This window comes from Rhinolophus sinicus, linkage group LG06 (assembly GCF_036562045.2).
Source record: "Rhinolophus sinicus isolate RSC01 linkage group LG06, ASM3656204v1, whole genome shotgun sequence".
Lineage (NCBI taxonomy): Eukaryota > Metazoa > Chordata > Mammalia > Chiroptera > Rhinolophidae > Rhinolophus > Rhinolophus sinicus.
Window position 1 is genome coordinate 138,330,485 of NC_133756.1, and position 27,659 is coordinate 138,358,143.

Genomic DNA, 27,659 nt, shown 5'->3' on the forward strand with positions numbered 1-27,659 from the left:
AATAGATTGGGGGTTATCACTTTGTGAGGGGAGAAATTTCTAACGACTACATTGTTATGTACACCTGAAACTAATTTTTAAAAAAATAAGAGTTCTTCCTATTGTCAATATTTCAAAAATTGAAATTTGGCTGAGTGTTTCCATTGGTATACCAGACTCATTTTATTCCAGTTGTGCTTCTTAATCTTCAATCCTTAAACTCTGACTCCAGTCCACCTCCAACCCCTAACCTCCATTACCCCCTTCCCTAGAATCACAATGGAGCCTCATACATACAGTCCTCTCTCTCATAAGGTTCACATACAACTGTTCTCACCAAGTTTATATGTATGATGAGGCCTCATGTGTTCTTTCTTTCAAAGTACTGCATTTTGCAGATGACAAAGGCCGAACTGGATGGAGTGTATCTCTACTTGTAGAAATATTTGTGTAAGGAGGTGAGGATTGTATTATTTTCTTCATAAAAACAATCTTTTGAGATCCTCAGAATTCCGCTCGCTCTACTTAATTATATCAAGAGCCCATGTATCTGCCTAGTGCTATAGAACAATCATCCATAGTTGCTGGGAGAAGATAGGACTGACTTTCTTTTTCTAAATGTTTATTTCTACTTGTTGGGCATTTCGGTGCAAAATTAAGTGATGATTGGAAATAGAATTGACCATCAGTACTTCTCCTTTGCCCTTGCAACTCAGGAGATTTTAAAATGAATTTAGCATAAAGGAAGTGAACTACAAAACCAACTCATCAAGTGTGAAAGGAATGTTATATTCCTCCGATTTAATCAGTGGAAAACAATAATGCCTTTCTTAGTTTATCCATCCCTTCCCTACTCAGGATGTTACAGCACTTCACAGGTTATTAAACAGCCTTTCTGATTCCTTTGAACACACTGGATTATTTTAAGGGCTTAAATAAATACAGATTAAAACCATTAACATCAAAATGCCAGACTCTTAAAAAATATGCCACCAAAAGATTCACCTAGAAAACCAAATGCTAGTTCTTGTTATTTTTGAACCAACATAAAATGTACAGCAATAAAAATGTGTTTTTTGTTTCTTAATAGTTTAACTTTGTGATTCCTGTGATACCGTAGTCTGCAAATGAGGGACTTGACCTAGTCAAAATATTCTATTAATCTAATATGTTTTTCAGCTATCATCCATATGCATAAAGTTATGACACATAGGCATGGAAAAATAGTTTAAATCAGTCAAACAGTTTTTAAAATAAGGAACGTTTAGTGTATGATATACACAGCCAGAAACCTTTAGTCATTCTTCATGCATTTCTTTTATATCCTTCATCATTTGTGGGACTTGTGAATTTTGCTTCTGTAATATCTCTCTTACCCAGTCCCTGTTCCCCCTCCACACTTCCACTTCCTTAGTTCAGCTACTCACCATTTCTATTGGAAGGATCTTTCTAAATTGCGAATTTGATCATTTTATTTTGCACTTGAAACCATTACCTCTGATAAAAATTCTAAATTCATTAGCGCGGCACGGGAGGCCCTCTGTTATTTAAAACCAGTTTTCCTTTCTCTTCTTGTCTAAAGTGGTGTCTAGCTCCCTCCCTGTCACAGGCTGCACAGACACAAAGCCACTTGTGCTTGCTCCCTGGCATTCTTCTATTGCACGACACTGTCTCTTGGTTCACAGTGTTTCCTCTATCTGTCCTTTTTTACCTTTTGTCTCCTTGAAGAATATGTCTTCATCTTTGAAAATTCCAGTTAAGGATCACTTCCTCCATAAAGTTTTATTTTAGTCCAAAATCTTCTTTGTGTTTATTCTTCCCACAAGGTGCTTGGGCTTACCGTTCTCGCTTCTTATCAGATTCTCCTGGTAGAATTAAACAATCCCTCTAGTGAATATTTTTCTGCTGCTACAGTGCTTGGGACATGCCTTTTCGTCCACTGTCGGGGTGTAAGCTTCTTATGAGCAGGGGCTGTAGCTTCTTCATTTTTGTATCTCTAGGCCTTTGCCGAATGTCTGAAAGACATTTAAAATATGTTATTGGAATACATTTTAAATATTTTATTCCAATTTCCTAGCATCTCGAATGTTGCAGTTGATCAAAATTAAAAGAATATACATTCTTTAAGCTTTCAAAACAGGTGGATCATGGCATCCTTAAGTCAGTATTCAATTTAGGAGGAAAATATGGGCTAAAATAATCAAAATTTAATTACAAGTCCATTTTAATGATCATGAAATTTGGTGCTCAAATCGCAGCCATTGACTAGTTGAATGGCCGTGTTTTTTTTGTGTGTTTTTTTCCCCAGCCTCAGTTCTTTGATTTATAAACTGGAAATAAAGACAGCTACCAGAAAAGACTTTGTTATTACAGAAATCAAATGTGTCTGTGTATATACACATATTTACAACATATTTATATTGTATGCATTTTGTGTATCTCTGTAAAGCTCTACACAGTAAGTTTTAAAACACTTCATTACAAATGTAGCCACTTTATAGACTACACTTTAGATGTTTCTTTGAACAGTGTAAATAACAGCATTTTCTAAAGAAAACAATGATAATAACTATATTCTCTCTTATGACAGGCTTATGAAAAAATTGCTTACCTCCTCACTAATTTAGGTAAGTCCGTTTTTCTTACTTCACTCCTTAGTAAAAGAATACCATATGGGCATATCAGTCTGTACTTGCTTTATGTACTTTGGTATTTTTAATAGCAACTTCAGTTATATAATTGTCAATAAAAATGCAAGAGATGGCGTAGGATTCAGGACTGCATCTCATGACTATAGAGAGGCAAGGTACCATGTTTCCCCGAAAATAAGACCTTGCCGGACCATCAGTTCTAATGCATCTTTTGGAGCAAAAATGAATATAAAACCGGGTATTATATTACATTATATTATATTAAAGACCCGCTTTTATATTATAGTAAAATAAGACCCAATCTTATACTAATTTTTGCTCCAAAAGACACATTACAACTGATGGTCTGGCTAGGTCTAATTTTCGGGGAAACATGGTATGTAGTCTCCTTACTAGAAATTAACAAACCTAGTTCTTCCTACATTCAAGTGCTTCTTTCCCCCTAGCTTTTCAGTTCATTGGTTTTTTTTTCCTCTAATATTCATTTTTTCAAAGTGTTTTACTACCTATACATAATTTAAAAGGTAAATTAGTATTAAGAGCTTAATAATGAAAACCTATCATTTGCCACATCACCAATTATTATTTTCTGTACCCCAGAAGGACTGCATTTTAACAGTTTAGTCAGTTTCTTCTGCTCTTTCCGATCTTGTTTCTAAATAACATGCTTATCCTGCCATTCTTGGAGTTTTCAGCTTTAGGAATTTATTGCCTTCCCGTTAAGAAGCCAAGAACTTAGTTAGGTCACAATGTTTCCTGCAGTGTCGGTCTTCACACACTCCCCATCCATCACTTGTTACATACAACTGTTGTTTCTCCTCCTTCCACAGTAGTTGTATCAGCCTTTTTAGCCAAGTTAATAAGTAGTGTTCGTATCATTGTGTCTATATAACTATTTTCATATCTAAGGCATGCTGTGTCCTATGATTGTTTTCTTCCTTATATAATCTTTATGTTTTCTTGGGGCTAATAATAATACTTTTTGCTTAATTTTCTACATAATTTTCTTCATTTATCCCAGACTTTCTGCCTCCACTCTAAATTCTCTCTAAATACGTTTTAAAAATATCCAGTATTCTATTCATTTTCATCTCAGAGTTATCCTTCCTTAACCCACTGCCTACTCCAATCTTAACGGTTCTCTAAGCTTGTGGTCAACTGCATCTCCACTTCACCAGCACGCTGGGAATTTCTTTGCCTTTATTTGTCAGTTGGAAACTACTTTTTGGATCTTATATCATTATCTGTCTTGGCCTTATCCCTTGTTTTGCTACCTGGAAGTAAATTTCGTGAGACCTTGTGTATCAGAAAATATATTTTTTCTATATTTTAACTTGATTTTGGGATCCTTAGTTTAGGGGACAGAATTTTTATGACACAGTTGTTTGAACAGTGATACTTTATTGTTTGAGAACTCACCAGATCCCAGGCACTGTGCTAAACACTTCTCATTCATTGTTTTGTTTTATTGTCATCACAATTCTATGACAGTAAGATCCTTATTTTATGGATTAACATACCAAAATAATTAAGTTAAGTAAGTGGACTTTAAATGCGGGTATGACAGATTCCACTTAACTATGGTGGAGTCACTGTATCACTCTACTGTGTTACTTTTTCTGTAAAGTAGTTACAAGGCCAAGTGATAATAAAAGGAACATTGTATAGAGGGGAGAACTGGGCCCTAGTTCATGCTCACGAGGTAAGGGATTATATCACTTGGACATTATGTGACTCTAAGCAAGTTTTCTCCTCTGTCCATTCTTTCTTCCCCTCCATGCCCGCCTTCTCTTCCCTCTGTTCCTCCTCCTTTGTTTTTTGTTGTTGTTGTTTTGTTTGTTTGTTTGTTATTTTTTTGAGTCTCAGTTTCCTCCTTGGTAAAATGAGAATGATAATAGTTCGTATTTCATCATTGTTGTAGGTTGGCTGCCTGATACATGACAAGGGTTCATTAAATGGGAATAATGCTTTCTTGTTCTTTAATCCCTCTGAGCTATAGTTTCTTCTGATGGGTAATGGAACACTTGAAGTAGATTGTCTCAAAGCTTTCTTCTAGTTCTGATTCCTTATATTTATTTGCTTTTAGAGCACTTTTAGCTGTGAGGGAAGCAAATCTAAGAAAGTGATTTGGGGGACCACAGTTAATAGTAGGAAACAGAACAGTATTTGTGCTAAGTACCAGGAGCACCAAAGCACTCTTGTGAGGAAATGTCAGCTCTCCTGGGTGCTCTCACTGGTGCCCCGCAATCAATCACTCTTTTGCATCCCTCACAAGACCTTCCTATTTCTGGAACCTACCCCTTTTATACTTGGAGTTGCCCTGGACCTGTTCCCTCTTTATTCTGTGATTGGCTCATGCATATATTTTTGGCCTATCTTTCTCTTAAATTTGATCCTATCTAATTTTCTACCTTTCTTGAATTCCTAAATTATATTAAAATATATATTAGATGTGCATAGGTATTTTCTCTCATCATTTATTTGTGTACTGGGTAGGATCAGAGACTGCAGTACATACTGCCATCTTTATTGAATCTCTCTCATCATTTTAGTTTGTTTTCTTTTTCTGTTTTGCTTTGTTTTAAGAGTCATTGAACTGTATGATGTGAGAATTGACCAGGTCCTTCAAATCAACTTGTCTAAATTGCTCATTTCATAGTTGATAAAACTGATTGCAAAAGATGTGAAGAGACTTGCCTGAAATTACCAGCAGTTAGGGGTAAAGTTAAGAACACCTACATAGCCCTCCTTTCTGTTTACCATTCCCCATAAAATATTCACCCTTCAAAGAACTCTGGACAATTTAGGACCTTATAATTGAGCATAGCGAGTTTGGGTGGGGGGCTGATTCAGGATTTATGGTTACCTTCTAAATGACAATAATAGAGCAAATCCTGAAAATCTTTATATAACAGGTATCATCTTTCCATAGCTGTGGGGAAAGTCTGAAGATTGTCCCATTGGATCGTTCCATCATGTTTTACAGATGCAGATACTAGAACTTACAGACACTGAGTGCCTCATAGAACTAGTAAATGACTGAACCAGAACTTGAGCACGGGGCTTCTGATTCTATAACCCACATTTCTTGTCATTCACCCCATCTATGTACACTAACCCTATGTTCCTTTTAGAATATCCTCGGACAGAATCTGAATGGGAAAACAGCTTTGCCCTGAAGATGTTCCTCTTCCAGTTTGTCAATTTAAACAGTTCTATCTTTTATATCGCTTTCTTCTTGGGGCGGTAAGTCAACTTCATACACATTATGTTTGCAGAGGGAAAAAGATTGTCAACAATTCCATTGCCAATTTGTTAACTCTCTTATCCCATGGCTTGGAAAACTGTGCTGATCAGTCGTCACATGTGTTTTTAATCCAAAGACTTCTCAGTACAGTGCCTCCTGCTGCCACTACAGGTAAAGCAGGCAAGAAAAATAACAACAAACAAACAAGCAAACAAAAAGCAAAACAACCTATGTTTTGTCATACTTGGGTTGAATTATGACTATCCAATCATCAGTAATGGTTTTGTTAAAGAAGAAAATAATGTTTGTGAAACCTAAGTTAGTTTAACAGTGTGGAAACTTCTACCTATCATGTTATTTTTTTTTCCTATCTTTGCTGCAAAATATGAAAAAGAAACATATTAAACTACTGGTTTTGGTTTGCTATCCACTTAACAGTCCAGCCAGTGCCATGGGAGAATACTGAAGCTAGAAAGATTTCAATCTAATTAATTCAGTGCGTTATATTAATATTCATTATCTAGGTCAACAGACGTTAAAACTCTACAGGTGAAAAGAAAATTTTCATTTGGTTGGTTGGTTTGTACTTTCTCAACCCACTGGTATTGAATTTATACGTCACTTTTTCCTTTTGAAGTCCGGTATTTTGATGTGTAAGCATGACCTAAGTCAACAGTCTGGGAACAGGTTGCCCCATTGAATATTCGTATCTACCCACATATGCACTAGTAGTTGCTCTTCAGTCAACCCCACATAAATGCTAACAAATTAAAATGTCTTTTTACAGATTTGTAGGTCACCCAGGAAATTATAATAAACTTTTTAACCGGTGGAGACTGGAGGAAGTAAGTAACCTTGTGAGGGTGGGTGTGGGGATTTGCATGGATGTGAGCCAATGACTATGGGAGGAAGGGGGATGGGAAGAGAGAGAGAGAAAGAAGGTAAGTACAGGGAATTTTAGGTATGCTGAAGAGAATACATGGAGAAAGCCTAAAACTTTGTTAGAATATATGCTTTCTATTATAGAAAACTCAAATGCTCACATGCTAACCTTGCTACTTACTAATTCCTTGCCCTTAATTTAAACTCACTGAATATCTGTTTCCTCATCTGTACGCTGGCAACAATAATAATACTTAGATTACAAAGTTGATTATAGATGAGATGATTTGCATCGCACAATTAGCACAACCCCTGGCCTGTGGTAAGCACTCTGTAAAGTGTGGCTGATATGTATCAGTGCTCTGTCTCCACAGCTAGCCAGGTACTATTCTATTGGCCAGAGACACACTAAGGCCTTTCAAGATCCCAGGTTTCTGGGAAATCCCCAAATCAAACTTGCATTTTTCTTTCACAGACCAGAAGAATGACTAAATCTGCTCAAATGCTTTTCATCCACCCAATTTGGGAACCAATGCGTACATTTTTCCCCTGGAAACACGGGAGTTAGCAAGGGTAGAGTGAGGAACAGAGTGGTTACAGGCAGGAAGGTCTGCATATTGATGCCATCGTAGGGATTGCTGCCACGAATAATTTTGTTTCGTTGGATAGCCTTACACTTAATTGTGAAATTATTGGAAGTCATGATTCTTCTTTGAAAGCCCCAAGGAAATAATTACAATAGTGGTGTCAGGCAAAATGTTTAATAACCATCCCAGACATTTTCCATAGTATATGTGATATAGATAGTGGCCGTGTTTTTCAAGAAAGGATTATTTGAGAAAAACCAGTGAAATGAAAAATGGGAGTTTTGGATAGACCCTAGAATTCCTAGAATTGTAGATATAAAAAGCATACATAATGGAAGATAAGAACCAACCCTCTGAATTCATCTTACAACAAGCATTTATTGAGATATACTCTGTTCTAGGCCTCTGTGGGGTATACAAATGAAGAAGTCCCTTTCGTTTCTTTGATGGTATTAACTGTTGAAGAAAAGAACATACCATGATATGTAACAAATATTTTGTCTTTTGAGTCTGACAGTCTACATTCTAATTTTGTTCTAGTCAAGTGCATGATTTTAAATATCTCTAAGTCTCAGTTTTTTATTTTGTAAATTGTGATATAAATCGCTAGTTCAGTAGCACTGGTGATAGGTGGACTAAGTTAGATTATGCATGTAAAATCCCTGGCACAAATGATGGTAGCCGTTAGAAAGAAAGAATAAAAGTACTACACAACAAATTAGAACATATATGAACAGCTATACTGGACTTTCCTCATACTACGCTATGCAATCTCTCATGTAAACATATGTAAATACATATAAAATGTTAATAATAGCTAATATTTAATGAGTGCTTACTATATGCCAGCACATTTCATCAATTGTTTCTAAGTGTTCTACATATATTAATGTATTTAATCTTCACAAAAATTCTATTATTACACTCATTTTACAGATGAGGAAACAGAAGCTTAGAGAAATTATATAATTTGCCTAAAATTATAGAAACATACCTATAAATTTTTGAAGTCCTAAAATTGATACCAATTTGATCCAGGCAGCCTAGCTTCAGAGTCGATGCTCTAAATAGGGTATATTCCACTCACTATTGGGATAGTATATAGGCCCAATCGAGAACATAATGGAAATTGATTTTCATGAGACACTGCTGAATGATTGCTGGCTCACACATGTAAATTGGATTTAGAATAAACATACGAGTACTAATTTGGGTGAAGTGAAAGGAACGTGGGTATTGGAGTCTGATAGTCCATCCTATCTGCTAGTTAGTTCCATCACCTACATAATGTAGATACCAACACCTATCTCACCAAGTTCTCATGAAGGGCAAATGAGAAAAATATGTGAAGGCACCCAGCTTAGGGTTGTCCATGGTCAAGTGATTTTGAGTGGTGCAATGGGAATGAAAGCCTGGGTCTCCTGCATACTCATCCAGGCCTTTTTACGCATTCTAAGTATAGGCTCTTTTTTACCAAATGAATTTTAGAGTATTGGAGGACTAGATTTAGCTCAAGGGAATCATTAGATGAGGGGAGCAGACCCACAAAAACTGTTGGATCCCTTTCGCTGCCCTATAAATCACAAAGTCATCAAGGCTCAATTTCAGCAAGATTCTAAATGGTGTGTCACCCAGCCTCCCCGCTTTGGCCTACCATTGTGGAGAGTGATTTGATCACATAGTTCTATAATGGTCTTCTTTTTCCCTTCCCACGTAATAATAGACTTTGCTAAACCAGCCCTTCAAGGCAACAAACACATTTGGTAAATAGAATTTACCCTTAGCCTTATATAAAAAAAAAGTAGTAGATTAGGGTGCAGGAGACCAAGGCTTTTATTCCCACACCACCAGTCAACATTGCATGACCTTAGACAAATTAATTTGCTTCTTTGAGACTCTGCAAAAATGATGCGTTTCAGCTTGCAGCTGTGATCTATGATCTGCTTCTGTAGTTTAGTAATTATTCTGCCTCAGACCGTCTACTGACCCATTTATCATATATATATATGTATATATATACATATATATACATATATACATATATACATATACATACATATACATATACATATACATATACATATACATATACATATACATATACATATACATATACATATGTGGCAGAGTTCAGAGGGTCCTAAATTCATCCTAAAAGAAGGGGCTTGCTTGGATGGGAGAATCGAGACTTCTCCACACAATACAAATTACTGCTGGTAAACCTTCCCTCTGGCTCAGATTAGGGAGTTTCGAATTACTGGGCTGAAACTGGAAAAGCAGGCTCTTCGTGTCCTAATTATTTGTTCTTTGAAGTCCCACTGGTACTGATTGGATAGAAATAGAAACTGGATCAAAGCTATAGAGTCTGTCATCTTTATGAGCAGGACATGAACCCATTCCCAGCGAAAGAGACCCATGCTTTCCTACCCAAGTGTCTTTTGTAGTGCAGTTTTCAAGCAAAATACATTAATTTCAATGTTCATTGTAATCAGATTTTTGTTTATGAGGGTTTCTAATGCTAACTTTCACTGAACATCTTAAAAAACAGAGCAGCACAGGGAAGGCAAAATTGGGATCATACTGACCACGTAGTAAGTGGCATGCCGTTATCACTTCAAAATTCATTACAGTATCTGTACATACTCCCTCTCTAGGAGACAGACCTTAATACCTGCCCCCATCTTGAGAGTGGGCTAGACTTAGCGACTTACCTTCTAAAGAAGAGACTAGGGAAAGGAGACAATGAGTAACTTTACAGTTGAAACATCTGGAAAACTGTACATCAACCAGGTGATGAAGGTTAATATCACTAGTAATCTCATGTGGGTATCATGTAGCCCCTGATGGGATGTGATGAAAATGGCACTTCACTTCTGTGTTCTGCTTCCATTCCCAAAGCACATAACCCCCATCTAAACATGTGAAAATGTCAGACAAACCCAGATGCAGGGATTTTCCACAGGATACTTGTCCAGCAATCCTTAAAACTATCAAGGATATGAAAAACTAAGAACCTATCTAGACCAGAGGAGATTGAGGAGACATGACAAATTAGTATGTTTCCTGGATTCGGTCCTGGAGCAGAAAGAGGCTATACATTGAAAAACTGGTGAAATCTAAATAAAGTCTAAAGTTTAGTTAATAACAATGTACTAATGTTGGTTTCTTAGCTTTGACAAATATTCCAAGTGTCAATGGGGGGAATTAGGTGAGAGGTGTGTGGACAAAACAGTCTCTGTACTATCTTTGCAAATTTTCTACAAATTTAAAAGTATTCTAAGATAAAAAGTTTATTTTAAAAGAATATATTATAAACGTTTTGCCATGGAATTAAATAATTTTTTTTTCTATCCCCTGACTGTTAATAGATATAGTACATAGTATTCCAGAGCATTTGTTAGCGGTGATCATACCTAACCACAGAGCTTGGCAGAGAGTAAATGTTCATTAACAGTTAGATTTGTTGTTATTACTATTGTAATTTGGATTAATATTCCCATAAAAATCCTGAAACCTGCCTTATCAAGTGCCCTCATCCATGCTATCGCTCTCTTGTTTTTAGTTTCTCTGTGCATGGAGATAGTGTGGCCTGGTTTTAGAATGGCTTTGCAATGTGAAGGTGGGGATGCTTCCTGAACCTCAGAAGAGGAAGATCATTACTGCCGTTGTTCTGTTTCAGTGTCATCCTAGCGGCTGTCTGATCGACCTCTGCCTCCAGATGGGAGTCATCATGTTTTTGAAGCAAATATGGAACAACTTCATGGAACTGGGATACCCGTAAGCGCTTTACTTTTAAACTTCACCTTGTATATAGTTACAGAGAAGAAAGACAGAGGTAGTGTGAACGGTTCTTAAGAATTTGGGCTTGGCCCTCAGACAGATGAGGGTTCAGTTCTCACTCTGCTCCTCACTAAATGTGTGACTGTGTGTATGTTGATAACATCTCTACAAGGGGATCAACAGCTGCATATCTACCTCAAGGACAGTTGTAAGGTCTAAAGGAAATAATATACCTAGAGTTACTAGTACTCTGTTCCACATGTTAAGACTTGTTGCTATTCTGAAAGCATTGTTGATAGTACAGGTTTTTGAGGGTAAAAATAACTCTCATTTCTTTTAGCTATTAAAAGACCGAGATTGTTGTTGTTTACTAGACTCCATTTCTGCTCATACACTCTGTCAAAAAAAAAAAAAATAAAAAGAGAGAGAAAGAAAGGATAAACAAAGATAAAATCTTGGGTGGGGGGGAGGTTTTGTACTCTTTGTTACACACAAAAAAAATATCATTAGAACAGGGTTGTGATAACATCAGGTAAACAGCATTCTATTTTGGCCCTTTAGATACGTGTTAACTGTCTTTGAAATGCTGACACGGAAAGGTGCTGAATGCTCACTTTCACCTCTATTAAAATATGTTATTCTTCAGAATGCAGTGAAATACAGTGTGTTTAAAGCAATGTGGTATGAAAGCTTTGAGGCCTAATCAGAGTTAAAAACATGACTATTTTTAGGAATTTCCTGAAGGAGGGGGAAACAGGTTAATTGATGATATAAATAGCTTAGTCATCAAATTGTACCAGGACTCTTTGTCCTGTTGTCCCACAAATGGTATCAGGACATCCCTGCGTAGAGACCATGGGGATGGAGATGTGATATTAACCCTAAGAACTACCATAAGGTATTTTGTTAAATTACAGGCAGTCTTAAAGCATGGACTGTGAAATTATTGAGACCTGCTTCAAATTCCTTGTCTGCCTCTTGCTAAAAGATGCTTATAATTTGCTTGACTTCTGTGTGACATTTTTAATAAATTCATGAAATAAGGGTTTGCAAAGATTGAGATGACCCAATGCTCATTAAACCTTCATCAATAAATGGCACAACCTTTTTGTAAAGATTCTTATACAGATGCTCAATTCATAACAGCTTAAAACGAATCTCTTCTAAACGAAGAGAGACTAGAGGATAGAGGATTGGACAACCCAATTTATCGTAGCCCTTCCTGTCCTTGGCTCACCTCTTTGAAACATAGGGTTTGGGGAGCATAATTTGAAAATACCTGGGGAAATTAGATATTAAGCGCCTACCACAGGATCTGACATTCCGTGAGTACTTCCTAAACACCATCAAAATGGTGTAGCGACCATTATCGTGTTAAGAATGATCCTTATTGTTATCATTATCCATGGATTTCTGTGCGTACCATGCACTTTGGACAGCACATTTCCACATAGCCTTTTCCAGTGGTCCACCTGGATTGTGCATATCAAATCCTGAAGTACCAAAGCAAGGGACATACTGTTGGTGTTGAAGAAGATATAGCATGCATGGACCAGTCCTTAAAGCAATGATTTTCAAACTTTTAAACTGCAATTCTCTTTCTTCAAGTAAAATCTTAAACAGAACTAAAATAAAAAAGAAACAAGCAGACCTGCCTCAGTTCCAACGCCAACCTCTTTTTCATCTTCATGGGGGTCCAGAGGCAGCCTCCGTGGGATGCCCATGGAAGCACTGCCTGACATTTGGGTCTATCTGTAGTTGTTCTTCCAACTCTCACTGAGTTCCTAGGTCCACAATTATTTAAAATTGAGAGTTGGGTACTGTTCACTGAGTCCTGTGACATTTACCTCATTCTAGAGGTAATTTCATCTGACTCATAAAATAAATCATTGCTCAGAAGCCCACAGTCGATGCATACCAGAATGTTTCTGAGTCATTTCAAGACTTCCTCGGCTAGGGAAACATGTCCATGCCTGAGAAATGGACTCAGACACAGATCCATAGCCTGTAAATTATTGTTCACTACAGTTGCAGAATGTAATCACTAACGCTCAAATCCTCTGTGTTTATGAACTCAGAGAGGTGAAGTGACTTGCTCAAAGTTATACAGCTAATGCATTGCAGAGTGGGAACTAGAACCTACATGTCTTGAAACCCTATCTAGGCCTCAGTTAATTAACATGGAACATGATTTTACTCATGTTTAGAAAGCACAACCCAAAAGATTGTGGATTGTGAGCAACGAAGGGCTCAAATCCACTCACAACAGGCAACATAGAAGTTTAAATATTTATATAAGTGGGGCATGGGAAGGAATCTTAGAAACAGGTTTGTCTAATCAGTATCAAGAAGTATGTAACGCATGGGGGCATTCACTCCTTAATGTGTAGGTGTTTACAGGGTCTAGAGAGTTCTAGAAGGCTGAGGCCTATTCTGTCATGCTAAACTTGAAAGATGAGACTGTACAAATATCTCCGATTCCCAGAAATGCTTAGTGTAATCCCAGGGTAGTTGATATTTCTCTTTTCTTAATACACTATAAATTGTTTTACCAGATGCTTAAATAAGAGCTCCAAAGCCTTTTGTCTGCTCTGTGGTATAGGTTGATCCAGAACTGGTGGTCAAGACATAAAATCAAACGGGGAATCCATGATGCTTCTATACCTCAGTGGGAAAATGATTGGAATCTGCAGCCCATGAATATTCATGGTCTGATGGATGAATACTTAGAAATGGGTAAGGAAAGAACCTTTTGCATAGTTATTTGCCTTCTTGATGCTGTTTTTCTATTTCACGCAGGCTGTAGTTCGAGAGCGAAAACCATCTCTCACCTTTCCAACCCCAAGCATTCTAAAAGACATCTGCACCTTTATTTCAACAGAGCTAGAGAAGATATGAAAGCAGTGCCCTTGGAAGGCTCACACATTTTGTCCTCTGTGAGCCATAACATTTAACCAAAATGAAGGGTTTTCTCACAGTGAATCACAGCTAGCTATATTTGCTAGCTTTTAAGCAAATATATTAAAGGAACAGAACCCTTTCCTGTGTTGAGAAATGTACTGTCCCACCCAAATAAAGTAATAATTCTTTCTCACAATAAATCTTTGCACAGACCTCGTCTGAGTCTTGGCTTCAGAGTACTTATTTATATTAAGAAAATGAGGATTCCCATTCCAACTGTTAAAATCTCTGTGTGTTGTCCTCACATTTGTATTTTCTCTGACTTTCAAAGAGATCGTTTGGGTCCCTTCTAGAGCTAAGCATTTTTCTTCAAGGCCTTTTCTTTGGCGTCTTCTTTATCTTTACTCTTCCTTCATGCTTCATGGTATAGAAGTAGAAAAAATGTAGACTTTCAGGCTATTGAGATCTGAGTTTGAATGTAGGTTTTAACATTTTCTAGTCATCTACTGTTTAGCAAGCTTACATAACATACATGAGCTATAGTTTTCTCAACTGTAAAATGGGATACACATATTTATCTTGTTGGGATGTTGAAAAGATTAAGGCAATTTATGTAAAGCACCTCATACAGCATAAAGAAGGCGTTCAATAAATGCTGCTGCTTATATTACTAATTTTCTAATGTTTTCCCTTTGCAGTTTTGCAGTTTGGTTTTACCACCATCTTTGTTGCGGCTTTTCCTCTGGCCCCTCTTTTGGCTTTGTTAAACAATATCATTGAAATCAGACTGGATGCATACAAATTTGTCACACAATGGCGGAGACCTCTGCCAGCCCGAGCAACTGACATAGGTAAGAAAGATTAGGGAATTAAATGGTTTTGCACTGCTAAGGCCAAGAGGTGGCTCCATTTTATTTAACACCATGTGGGTTCCTATTGCTGGACCTCCCTTCCAGCCATAACAAAACTGAGCAATTTTAGTTTACAAAATAATTAAATTCAACACTAACTTAGTTGAGAATAAGTTCATCTTAAACATGGTACTTCATAAACTCATTTGTAACCACAAAGGATTTCATATGTATCTTTCCATGTTAATAAGTACAGCTCTGTCTCATTCTTTATAATTGCTCCACAGTTACCTCTGTGTTGTATGACATTTAAAAAATATATCAGTCCTCTAGCTAGAGATGTTCAGTTGCTTCAGTTCTTTTCTATTATAAACAACACTGAGGTGAACATCTTCATACATACTTTGATTTTTTTTCCCTCCAGATAAATTCCTAGAATAGCTCTCCTGTAAAGATCATCTAGGTTTAAAATTTTGATAAATAATTTGTTAATATGTTCTCCAGAAATATTGTTCCAGTTTATATTCCCACCATAAGTGAATGAATACCCATTTCTTCATTTCCTCAACAACTCCAGATATATAAGGTTTTTTGTTGTTGTTGTTGTTGTTGTTGTTACATTCTCAACAATCTGAGGAGGGAGAAAAGCATACCTTGTTATATTTATTTGCATTTTTATAACTATGAAATTAAATATATTTGTATTTCTTCATTACTAATTGTGTTTATGCCCTTTGGCCACTATATCTGATTTGGTATTCTTTATTATACTAAGAATATTAAACTTTTATATATATTATATATATATGTCACATATTATATATATATGTATGTTGTCAAATGCTGAGTTTTAATTTTTCACGCTATCATGAATAAGGTTTTAAAGTGTGTATTTAACCAAACTGAAATATCTCCCTTATAGTTATTATTTATGGGACTCTTTTAAAAAGTCCCGTAGAACTCATGACTTTTCACCCATTATTTTTATTGTTGTTTTATATTTTAGATATATATGTGTTATTTGCCTTTTGTTTGTTAGTTGGCATTTTATGGTTTTATTTAATGTATTGATCTCTCTAGAATTTGTTATTAATAAAAGGGGTTAAAATTGAGATTTTTTTTTCTAATGGATAAACCAGTTTTCCCAAAACTATTTATTAAATAATCCATCTTTTTTGTAAACTTGTTTGAATTATTTCTGTTATCTTATACAAAATTCTATATAAACTTAGGTATGTTACTAGAATCTCCATTTGTCTCATTGATCTGACTACTAATTCTTGGCATACTTACTGTTTTAATAAACTATAGTTTTGTAATAGAAATTCTAAGCATTTGGAAAAGCAAATCTATACTTTTTCTTTTCTGTTTTGGGAATTTTCTGACTAATATTGTAAAGTTACCATTTCAGTTGATATTATTCATTTATATATATTCAACAAGCACCAAAGTCTACTTTAAAATATACTAATCTGTAGAGATTTAATGCCATTCAACTTGTGTTTCTGTTTTTTGAAGCAACTAAAATGTATTATTTTAATTTACTGTTATTTAATTTGGACATATTTATTATTTCACTATTAAAACAATGTAAGCACATGAAAGAAAATCTAAAAAATAAATCAAAGAAGAAAAAATAAAACTTCAATTTTAGCATTAATGTTTATTGCACCTTACTATTTTTATAACTTTGTTAGATTGTCTTGCTCAAATCAGACAACACAAAGACATAAAAACAATTAATAATCCTCTCCCCCTTTACATTTCCCTTCTACTTCAGGGAATCAATATAATTAATTAGGCATGTATCTTTTGTAAATGTTTTTCTTACACAAGTATCCATAAAAATATTTATAAACATATATAGGGTTCTGCTTTTTTCCTTCATGAACATCCTCCAGCTCAAAATATATTGGTGTAATTCATTTTAATAGAGTAGTAATATTCACATTATGAATGTACCATAGATTTTATAATCATTTCCTAAATTTATCCACTACAAATAGGAGTAAACGTAAATATAGCTATAAATATAGATATAAAGATATAGACATAGATATTGTACATATTATATATCATGTATTCCTGTGTGTGTGTGTGTGTGTGTGTGTGTGTGTGTGTACAATGTATCTGAAGGATAGATCCCAAAAAGTAGAAGTATTACTGGATGTATTCATAGTTTAATTTTAAGTGACATCAAATTAATGTCCACAAATGTTGTAACAAGTCATAATTCAAACAACTATGTAAAAAAGTTTCTGTTTTCTAAATCCCTAATAGCATTGGATAGTATAAGACTCAACTCTTCAACAATCCAATACATTAAAAAAAAAAACAACTCTTTATTTTTTGAAAGACATTTCTCTGAATCCTAGTGATTAAAAACGTTTTAATGTATTTGTTGTTTAGTTGCATTTTCATACCAAATTGTTCATTTGGATACTTTGCCCATTTTTCTTTTATGTGGTTTGCCTTATTAAAATTTTAGAACATTTTCATATATTAGATATAATAACCATGTGTTCTTTCATCGTGAAGCAAGTATTTTCCCCCTGGTTATTGTTTTCTTTTGACTGAATGTCATTACTTTTGTAAAAATAAATATTAAATTTTGATATCGGCAAATACTGTTGTTGTTTTAAAATGAATTCTGATTTTTTGGGTCTATGGTCTCCTCAACTAGAAAAATGTTAACATCATTTTTATTCATTTTTTTTTTTTTTTACAACTCAATTTAGCTACACTATAAAGATTTTGAAAAACAAAAAGGTGTGTGTGTGTGTGTGTGTGTGTGTGTGTGTGTGTGTGTGTGTGTTGTGGAGGGTTATTGGGGTCAGGGAGAAAGTTGCCATGCTATCCAGTCATTTTTAGCACTTTGAGTATTTTTTTCCAGGACGTTTTTTTATATCAGTATTTTTAAAGATTTGTTAATCCTATTTGAAACGCAGTTTTGACTGTAATCAAAATAGTATATTGATAATATATGCAATTTTAAGAGATTTTTTATGTCTCTATGATGTCAGATTGGCCTCTTAGGAAGTAGTAAATGTCAGCTAGTGGTTTGCAGGTCTTGACACCAAACTAGTATTACTTTCTTATATTTTTACTTTAAAAAGGTACTTGACAAAGATAAGGAAGGGCAAAACCCATGGTGAATGCAGATATCTCAGACTTTGCCCAACGTTGTAGAACCTGAAGGTTTTTGTTTTTATTACTTCAGCAAATTCTAATTAGGCTTTTAACCAACTGTGTCATGTCTCATTATTATAGACATGAACCAATTCCTAATGATATTTTAATCTTCAAATCTTTCTAAATAGGGGTCTACCTTCTCTCTGTGGAAAAGGATTCAATAGCCGTTTTATCTATAGTGAGATACTATACCAAGTAATTAAGTAATGGACAAAGCTATGGTTCTAACATAAGTTAAACATTCTTTCCAGTATAAGATTGATTAGAGGATTTTTTTTTTTATTCACTATTCTTAATCTCTCTCTTACTAGGTATCTGGTATGGAATTCTTGAAGGAATTGGTATATTGGCTGTGATCACCAATGCATTTGTAATTGCTATTACTTCTGATTACATCCCACGTTTTGTCTATGAATACAAATATGGCCCCTGTGCAAGTCATTTTGAATATGGTGAAAAGTAAGGTTAAAATTCACACATTTTCCTGATATGTTTTATGTTTGTAATTGAAATGGGAACTTACTGGGAAGTTTTGTTCTGTTCCTCTGTGTGTGTGTATGTGTGTGTGTGTGTGTGTGTGTGTGTGTGTGTACAATGTATCTGAAGGATAGATCCCAAAAAGTAGGATCTATTAAGGGCAATGTCTCTGATCATTGCTTTTATACTGTGTTTATTGGATGAAATCAAACAGGATAAAAAGGGTAATTTACACAAATAATTTTAGAGTCTATATTTTCACTTGTAAATGAATTACTGACATCAAAATGTTAACAAATGTTATAATGTATTTAGAAGTCAAATTTAGAAATGGAAGCGACCTGAGAAATTATCCAGTGCAAACTTATGACTATGTAGATGGGGAAATTGAGGTTAATCAAATCGCTGAAGGGAACATACAGAATATGAAGAAACTTTCAGCTATATGACTAGTGATTTTCAGAAGGAATTTCCAGCTGGCTGTCCTGTGCATTACAGGATGTTTAGCAGCAGTCTTGGCCCCAACCCAGTAGCTATGAATAACAACCTTCCTGCTCCCCAAGTTGTGACAACCAAAAATGTCTCCAGACATTGCCAAATGTCTCCTGGGGGACAAAATCACCCAGTTTAGAACCACTGATTTAGGGGCCATGGAGTTTTCAGATTTCTCCTTATGGGATGCAGGTATTCGGGATGAATGCAAGAGAGTACTGGGCTTGGGGAACAAAGAGAAATTGGAGTTTTAGCTGGAGATTAGCCTTAGGCATGGAAGTTGTTATAGGAGATAAAATGATAGGAGAAGCTGCTTCTCCTTTTTCCTTCAGAAGTAGTTTTGAGCATGTGTCTCATCTAGATGCAGGACATGTGTCCCAACCCATTGAGCCCTGGTTTAGGATGAAATCAATCAGTTCTGCCGATGAACTGATGTTTTCTGAGAACACTGAAATGCCTTTCTGAACAGAAATATTTCAATTTTTCAAAGAGAAGTTATAAAGGCAGGAGATTTTATTTTATACTTTAGAGTCTTCTCAAAGGATTTTAACTTGAAGTCAAACACCCTATGTTCAAGTTCTAACTTTGCCTTTAACTGAAAGGCACATCATCAGTCTGGACCTATGAGTAAGAAATGGTGTCTGAAGTAACACTTTATGTACTGCAGAATACTATGTAAATATAAATTAGTTTTAGTATTAATAGTGAAAAACAGAAATAAATCCCTTTGTTTTCTTAATTCAAAGTGATCTAGAAGCAGATTTTAAGGATTTAAAACATGTAGACATGTTTGTTAGCCCTCTTCCTTAAAAACATTATTTGCTGGTGTCTTTACTGCCACCTAGTGGCAGAAGAAAATGAGTATCTGCTCTGTTTACTTTCAGGACCTGCCTTTCAGGTAGATTCCACCTGACCCTTTCTCCAAATTGAGTGACTAGGGATGTAGCATAATTTCAAGAAGCGATGTGGAGGGTATATGTGAAGTTGAAACCACAGATACATAAGGTCACCTGTTATTTAATTGTTTCCAGGTATGCTTAGCAGCTAAATGGGAATAGATTCATAGATTTGAAATTTTCAGACCAAGGTGACAAAAGGATAAGAAGACAATAAAGAGGAGGGTATTGGCTGAAATGATAAATTATTAGGTCTGGGTTGGACGAAGAAGGAAGTAAAGCCAGTACAGTCCTATAATTAAGATTTCATGATTTAGAATGAAATAGATGTGCATTGGAGTCCAGATTCTAACAATTGTTTATCCTAGGCATTTGTTCTCAATGTGTGGTCTTCACGTCTCATTCAGCGTCCATAAAGTCGATACTATTTTAATAATAATGCTAAGACATAATTTCCTTTTTCTACCATATTAACATTTGCACTGATGGTGCAAAAGCAATGGGGATAAAATTTTCTGGTGGCTTTGCATAACTCAAGACAGTGGCACCAAAGAGTATTAGTCATGATTGTATTTCTTACCCCTATATAGTCACCATTATAAAAGTGCCAGCAAGAAATTTCAGAATGTACTTGATGAAACAGTAATAACTATTAATTTTATCAAATCTCTACCCTGGAATAAATGTCTTTTCAATATTCTATCTGACAAAATGCAAAGTATATATAAACTACTTTATGATTGTTGGAGTTGCAAACTCAACAAACTTTCTTTAACGTAAAATAATGATTGACATAGTATGATTATTCAGACTTGAGTATTTAGCAGACACTCTTTTATAAAATGCACAAAACTAGCTTGTCGTTTTAAATAAAATAATTTACAGTATGTTTGTCATTGCCTTGAAGTGAAAAATTAGAATAACATTTATCTACCACTGTGAGCTTGAAAACTTCCAAGAACTTATAGATTATTTTTCCTAATAAAAATTAATGGTGATATTAATGTTTGTGATTTTTTCATAGTGTATAGTAAAAATATATCAATATTTGGAAGACCTGCATAATTCAAAGAACAAATATTTTTTTAAATGACTCATATTTGATGTTACAAAATCATGTATGGATAAAAAAATGGATTAAAAGTTCAAGATAGACCTATGGATTTTAATGTAAAATCCATATGAAAATTTTATTGATACGCTTACATTCCACATTGCAATTAAACTGTAAGAAATGGCCTTATTAAGAGTTTTGGTGTAATACCAAAGAAAAATGTCAACAGTAATCTGAAATGCTATTAAAATAGTCCTCGTTTTTCCCATTACTAAGCTTTGTGAGGCTAGAGTCGCTACTTAACTCTTCAACCAAAACAACATATTGTAACAGATTAAATGCAGAAGCAGATATGAGAATCTAGCTGCCTTCTATTAAGACAGACATTAAAGGGATTTGCAGACATGTAAAACAATGTCATCCTTCCAACTACAATTTTCTTTTGGAAAATGTAGCTTCTTTTCTTTAAAATGTGTTATTTATATTAATATCTAACAGATTTGATAGTTATTTTAAATGAATTATTAGATAATAGTTTCTAAATTTCTCACTTTTAATTTCTAATGTGTTAAATACCAGTAGATATACCCCTATGAAAAAAGCTCTTTGAGATTCCCAATAATGTTTAAAAATGTAAAAGGTACCTGAGACCAAAAATTTTGAGAATTGTAGGGCTTAGAGAAAGTAATTTAGTCTCTGTAAACCTTAGCTCTTTAATCCATATGATGGAGATTAAAAAATATATATCCTAAGGTTATTTTTAAAATCAACCCTCATCCCAATTAAACATCTAATCACCAGGGTAGAGATTATTTGCCTGTTTTGTTCACTATTGAATACCAAGCATCTAGAATTCTTCTAACAAATTAAGATTCTCAATAAGTATGTATTGAGTAAGTTAATAAATTAATCACAAAGAAACATGTTTATTGATTTGCTGTTTAATTATAATTAACCAAATAGTATATATGCATATTTATAAAACATGTATGTAGAGATTTTTAATCCATAAGAAATAATTATCACAATGCCTAATACATAGTAAACCCTTAATAAATGTAAGCTGAATGCAAGGGTAAGATCGAAACTATTGGGGGGAATGGCGGACATGAGTCTGTCTCAGTAAGGTACAATTACAGATGTAACGGGAGTTAGGGAATATAATCAGCTGGGATGCTAATTTATAATTAGAATGAAAGGAATCATGGTACTTATTAAATCCTGTCATTTGTTATGTAGAAATTGAACTAAAAATTTATGAATCTCTGAATCACATGATACTTTTCTTTTCTCACAGTTGTTTAAAGGGATATGTCAACAATAGCCTCTCCTTCTTTGACCTGAGTGAGCTTGGTATGGGAAAGTCTGGTTATTGCAGGTACTGACTTATAAATTGTCGTTATCTTTTCTTCTTGCCTTCTCTCCCCTTTGCATGTTAATAAGCATCCTTAAACTGTCATTTGGGGGTTTTGGGAAATCAAGAAAATTTGGGGCCTCCACACTTTGGTTTCTGTTTTTCGATTTTGTGTTTTTGTCTTTGTGGATTTTAGATACCGAGACTACAGAGGTCCCCCTTGGAGTTCCAGACCCTATGAGTTCACCTTACAATACTGGCATATCCTCGCTGCTCGGTTGGCCTTCATTATCGTGTTTGAGGTTAGTCACAGACTGATAAAATTACTGTAGGTAAATGCTTTCCCAACTGATACAGTAGTTGCCCCTTTGAAATCAGTTCCTCACTGACTTTCAAAAGAGGACTTGAGTATGTCCCAGTAAAAGGCTCAGATATAATGAAATGACTATAACAAGTGCAAAAAAGCACGAGTTGAATAATGTAAGAAGGTATGTTTATTTGTACCAGAAAACTAAGATAAAAGAAGCTACTCACATTTGAACTGAAAACTTAGTTTTGAGCCTCTTAGTAACCAAATTTGAAAAGGAAAGGATGATTTTCATCATCCTTTAAGAGTCTATATCTATATTCATCAGGATAGAGAAATTTATATTCTGAACAATAAACTCAAGTTACAGTTGATCACACGTGTATTTGTATAACAGACATTGTATACTTCAATCAGTGAAACCTGAGAATGCTTTTATAAAAAGTGCATAGATTTGGATGCTCAGAGTCATGCGATAATATTGGATTATAGTCCTGTTAAGAAATTTTGGAGAAGCTACAGAATCATTGCCTTGCTTAGCATAAAACCAGCTTAATACAAGATGAAGGGCTTGCACTGGAATATAGTGAGTATCTGTTCTCTAAAGTACCCCTAAGATCTGTGGAAAAACTTTGAATGCATCTGTTTCCTATAGCCAAAATCACAGAGAGGAAAAAGATAGCCAGGAAAGAACACCTGATCTGCTTTTCTGTGGGAAAATGTGACCTGCTTTACTGTGATACACTGTGCAGTGCAGTTTCCTGGGACACATATTGCAAGTTCAGTTAAAAGCCTCGAATTATTCCTTTCCATATAGAGAGACTATTGTCACAACTCCTTTATGTAAATGGGTTTTTTTCATAGATCATCCTAACTCTATCAGGCTCAGATTTTTTTTCTTTTTTTCTTTTCTGAGAATTGGAAAGATCTATTCTTCGTCATGGGAAAAGAAAAAGGGTACAGTTATAATAATAGGAGGTAATATTTAAGTAGTACTTATCCTATGCCAGGTACTCCTTTAAACCCTTCACATAATTTACTCATTTAATCCTCATACAAGCCTTTAAGAGATACTATTATTATCACTATTTTAGAGCTGAGACACAAAGAATGGAGGTGATTTGCCTGAGGTTACACAAGTGATTTGCATAAGGTTGCAGAAGGTGATTTACATAAGGTTACACCAGTAGGGTTCAGACATAGGCAGTGTCATTCAGCATCTGTACTTGTAACCACAGGTATATTACTACCTTTTGATTTTTGTCCCTGCTTTTTTAGATACATATTTGTCAGACTATTTTTATCGTGGAAGAATTATATAATAGGCATAAGAATGTTAAAGCAGTTATGATATACCTAGAACTTAGTAGACGTTCTGAAAAATGGATGTGCTGGAGCTTGAATCTAATCCCTCCATATTCTATCTGGTTCGTTGGCTGTGTATTACCATCTATCGGACATGGGTTTTCAATGGATGTAATCTTTCTCATCTGTGTGTAACAACGCATGTCATAATAGTATGGCATGTTATATAAGGATTTATAGATGGGAATTTTAGATTCATTCAGTGTTTATAAGGTGATATCAACATGTGTCCATGAAAGAAGAAACAATTGTTTTCTCCTAATACTTATGTGGTATAAGGCAATAGTAGTATTCCCAGTGTAATTTTAGAAAATATTAATATTCTAGATGACACATACTGAGTTCTAATACTTGACTGTAAGGCAAATGCAACATTGTTCATGATTGTTCTGTTTTATTTATGATTAGCATTTCAGAATCTTTGAAAAGTGTACTTTCCCTTCTCACATTTGCAGCACCTTGTTTTTGGGATCAAGTCATTCATTGCATACCTGATTCCAGATGTACCAAAGAACCTGTATGACCGAATACGACGGGAGAAGTACTTAGTCCAAGAAATGATGTATGAAGCTGAACTTGAGCATTTGCAGCAACAGCGGAGAAAAAGTGGTCATCCTGTTCACCATGAATGGCCTTAGCTATCCCCTGTTGCCCAGGAGGGCAAGACCATTAGTGACAATGACAGCAACTGCAAAGTCTAGGTGAGATCTAGGACGAAAGTATACCTGGCATATCACATGTATAATATTCTACTTGGAAATGCATCATACCCATCTCTGGGATTTGGAATATCCAGGCTTCTAGGGGGAAAAAAGACAATTCATGATATTAAAAAATGGCTAGGTTGACATTGCAAGAAGCCAAGATCTAATTCTCAGAACCAGCCTCAGGGAGTTGTGTGTTTGGAGACCTTCAACTTCCATCAGCTGCAGGGTAATAGGAAGGGTGATGGTGAGGTTTCTAGAGACATATTTCCATGTAAATGCCCATGAGCCAGGCAGGACTTAAAGTATCACGCAGCCTTCACTGTCCTCGTAGTCTGACTTTGAAACCTTAGGTTGAGTTGAGATACTTAAAAGAAATGACTTCCATTGATCGTTGCCTTTGCTGCCAGGACTCCATGTCCTCAGCTTACAGGTTTATAGAAACTTCCCTCGTTTCTTGCTGAGACTGTGCCACAGTGCATTTATGCTGCTCCACACTCACTATGCAGTTGAAGAGTTGCACATCACCTTTAGCCGTCAAACCAAAAATCTGAGATTCCAAAAAGAATACCATTCATTGAAATAACATTCCATTGCATCGGTTACATTCAAATCTGTTGTATCACTGGCAGAACCAGTTGCAGATTTTTTTTTTTTATTACTAAATGCCAGTAGACCCACATACTTATAAAATATAAGTGTTTATTCTCATATCCTTTAGAACACTACTAATTCATATTTTACTGTGGAAGGCTGTTTTATAGTATATTTAATTTTTCCCTTGCTGATTTATTACATCGACTCTCGCAGAATAATTTGAAATGCTGTAAATATGTTGGTTTCCCTTGTAACTTTGCACCTTGACTATATGTAATGCAAGTTACAATTTATGCAGCTCTGAGACTAATTACACAGTTAAGCCAATGTGACTTGTTTATTCAGGAAAACAGGAGCCGGATGCTTTGCAGCTCTTATGCTTTTCCAATAATGTGCACTCTTGCTCATGAGCTAAGGAACACAATGCATGGACATAAATTTATATTATTTGTAAAAATGACACACATATTTTTGATCAATACTTTGTTTTCATCACTGAAGGGAGTTTTCTGTTATTATTTCCTTGATAGATTGATTTGGTTTATGTTTGAAAACTCTCTAGAAACAAAGGCAAAATAATTGTGAAAGAAATCACTTTGTTTTGTTGTGGAGTTGCTATTTCAGTGTCAACTCTGTATCTGTGAGTATGACTCTTCACGGAGGAGGTGGAAGCGTGGATATTCAACTACAGAAAGTCTGGTGAAGGCATAAGCTAGGTGGGCAGGATGGGAGATACAGAAGAGTTGAATTAAAGAAATGTGCAGTAAGAATCAATACACTTTTCCTTGTAAAGCTAAGCTGCTCTCAATTTTCCTGCTCTGGGAATGGGGTGAAGAATAACACATACGCAACATAGTCATACATATATGTGATTATTATGATTACTATTTTTCCAATTAATTTTTGTCCAATTAAACGAAGCACAATTATTTCCAAAATCTATAAAGACCTGATTAAACACAAGGGAACTAAAGCTACTTTGTATTAGGTTGGTGCAAAAGTAACTGCGGTTTAAAAGGTTAAAAATAATTGCAAAAACTGCAATTACTTTTACACCAACCTCATATATATACTAGGGCTCCCCTCGCAGGAAAATTATAGTTTCTCTGACTAGAAAGCTGTTTTTATAATTCTAACACTATTTTTTTTTTTTAATTTTCCTTCTTCTCGGGAAAAGCTGATAGGTTATAGTTGTTGGTTGGTTTGGTTTTGTCAAAAATATTCACTTCCCTACTTGCCTTCTGATTTTGAGCAAGAGGGAGGACCACAGGCTCTAAACATCCCTCAGATGCCCTTGCCACGTGGGGCTCTTCCAATCAGATTACAGTATCTGTAGCTGCCACCTGGTTACTCAGAGCAACGAATCCTCCTAACTCTACAAAGGAGTTTTAAACTCCTTCATTTTTATAGCATCTACATTTCCTCTCCTTTGTCACTTAAATGTATACACATGCCTGAGAATAAATACTGTCTATGCCTGTTGAAGACATAAATGAACCTGACATTTATGTCTTTTCCAAATTAAGAACACAAGGCAAAGACATTTGTGTTATGGTAGAGCAAAGAATAATGATAACCGTACCTTTGAGAATTCTTGTCTTGCTGAGTTATTTTTATATAACCACCATCAAGGTTTAAAATCATATTGATTGCCTAGAGAGAAAAAATATCAAAAGAGAAAGATATTTTTAGTAAAAAATTATAAGACATTGATTTAGACAATGCCTTCTCTAATGTTTTCTGAAACTGATGGAAAATTGGAGAAACAATGAAAAAGTTTTCCTTTTGTGAAACAATGTAGTAGAATCTAGCTATGCCTTCATCATCGTTGACAGCAAAAATACTGACAGCCCTTAGGAGTATGTTAGTTGTAGCTCACACTGTTTTAGTTGAGAGAAATGTTTTATACCATCGTTTTCATATGAATGCACATTGTTTCTCAAAGATTTATATAGCACACACTATTCTCAGGAATCCTGTATTACATGAATGCTGCTTATATATTTTCATATTCTAAATTGTTGTCTTTTCAAGCAAATTAATATATGTATGCATGTAGTCAACCTTGACAAGTTGTTCAAAACTGAAGTGCTTTCACAGTGTTGTGTGTGGGAAATTGCTTGAGATTGTAACAGAAATAGTTTGTAATTGTCTGAATCTGTGCATGCATGTTTTGATGAAATGCTGCTGAGTGACTGCATGAGGTACCACTTTCAAATGCTGCACATTCTTCCAGAACAACTCTTAGCACAATCTATTGCAGAATGGAATGAAACGAAACCTTTTTCACTCAATAAATTATCATGTGATATTTTTTTCCTATAATGTGCATGTTAACTTTAA

General features: G+C 35.1%; 1 protein-coding gene across 5 annotated transcripts in view; it reads left to right on the plus strand.

Moving 5' to 3' along the window:
* The window catches only part of ANO3 (anoctamin 3), a 331,459-nt gene extending 303,800 nt beyond the window's left edge, over positions 1 to 27,659 (plus strand). For all 5 annotated transcript variants that reach the window (XM_074336148.1, XM_074336149.1, XM_019749178.2 and 2 more), the window contains 10 exons: positions 2,570 to 2,606; positions 5,765 to 5,876; positions 6,665 to 6,722; positions 11,026 to 11,123; positions 13,729 to 13,862; positions 14,726 to 14,878; positions 18,382 to 18,529; positions 22,287 to 22,367; positions 22,540 to 22,645; positions 24,471 to 27,659. In XM_074336148.1, coding sequence (XP_074192249.1) covers positions 2,570 to 2,606; positions 5,765 to 5,876; positions 6,665 to 6,722; positions 11,026 to 11,123; positions 13,729 to 13,862; positions 14,726 to 14,878; positions 18,382 to 18,529; positions 22,287 to 22,367; positions 22,540 to 22,645; positions 24,471 to 24,653 — 1,110 coding nt within the window. In that variant the 3' untranslated portion in view covers positions 24,654 to 27,659. The remainder of the gene's footprint in view (positions 1 to 2,569; positions 2,607 to 5,764; positions 5,877 to 6,664; positions 6,723 to 11,025; positions 11,124 to 13,728; positions 13,863 to 14,725; positions 14,879 to 18,381; positions 18,530 to 22,286; positions 22,368 to 22,539; positions 22,646 to 24,470) is intronic.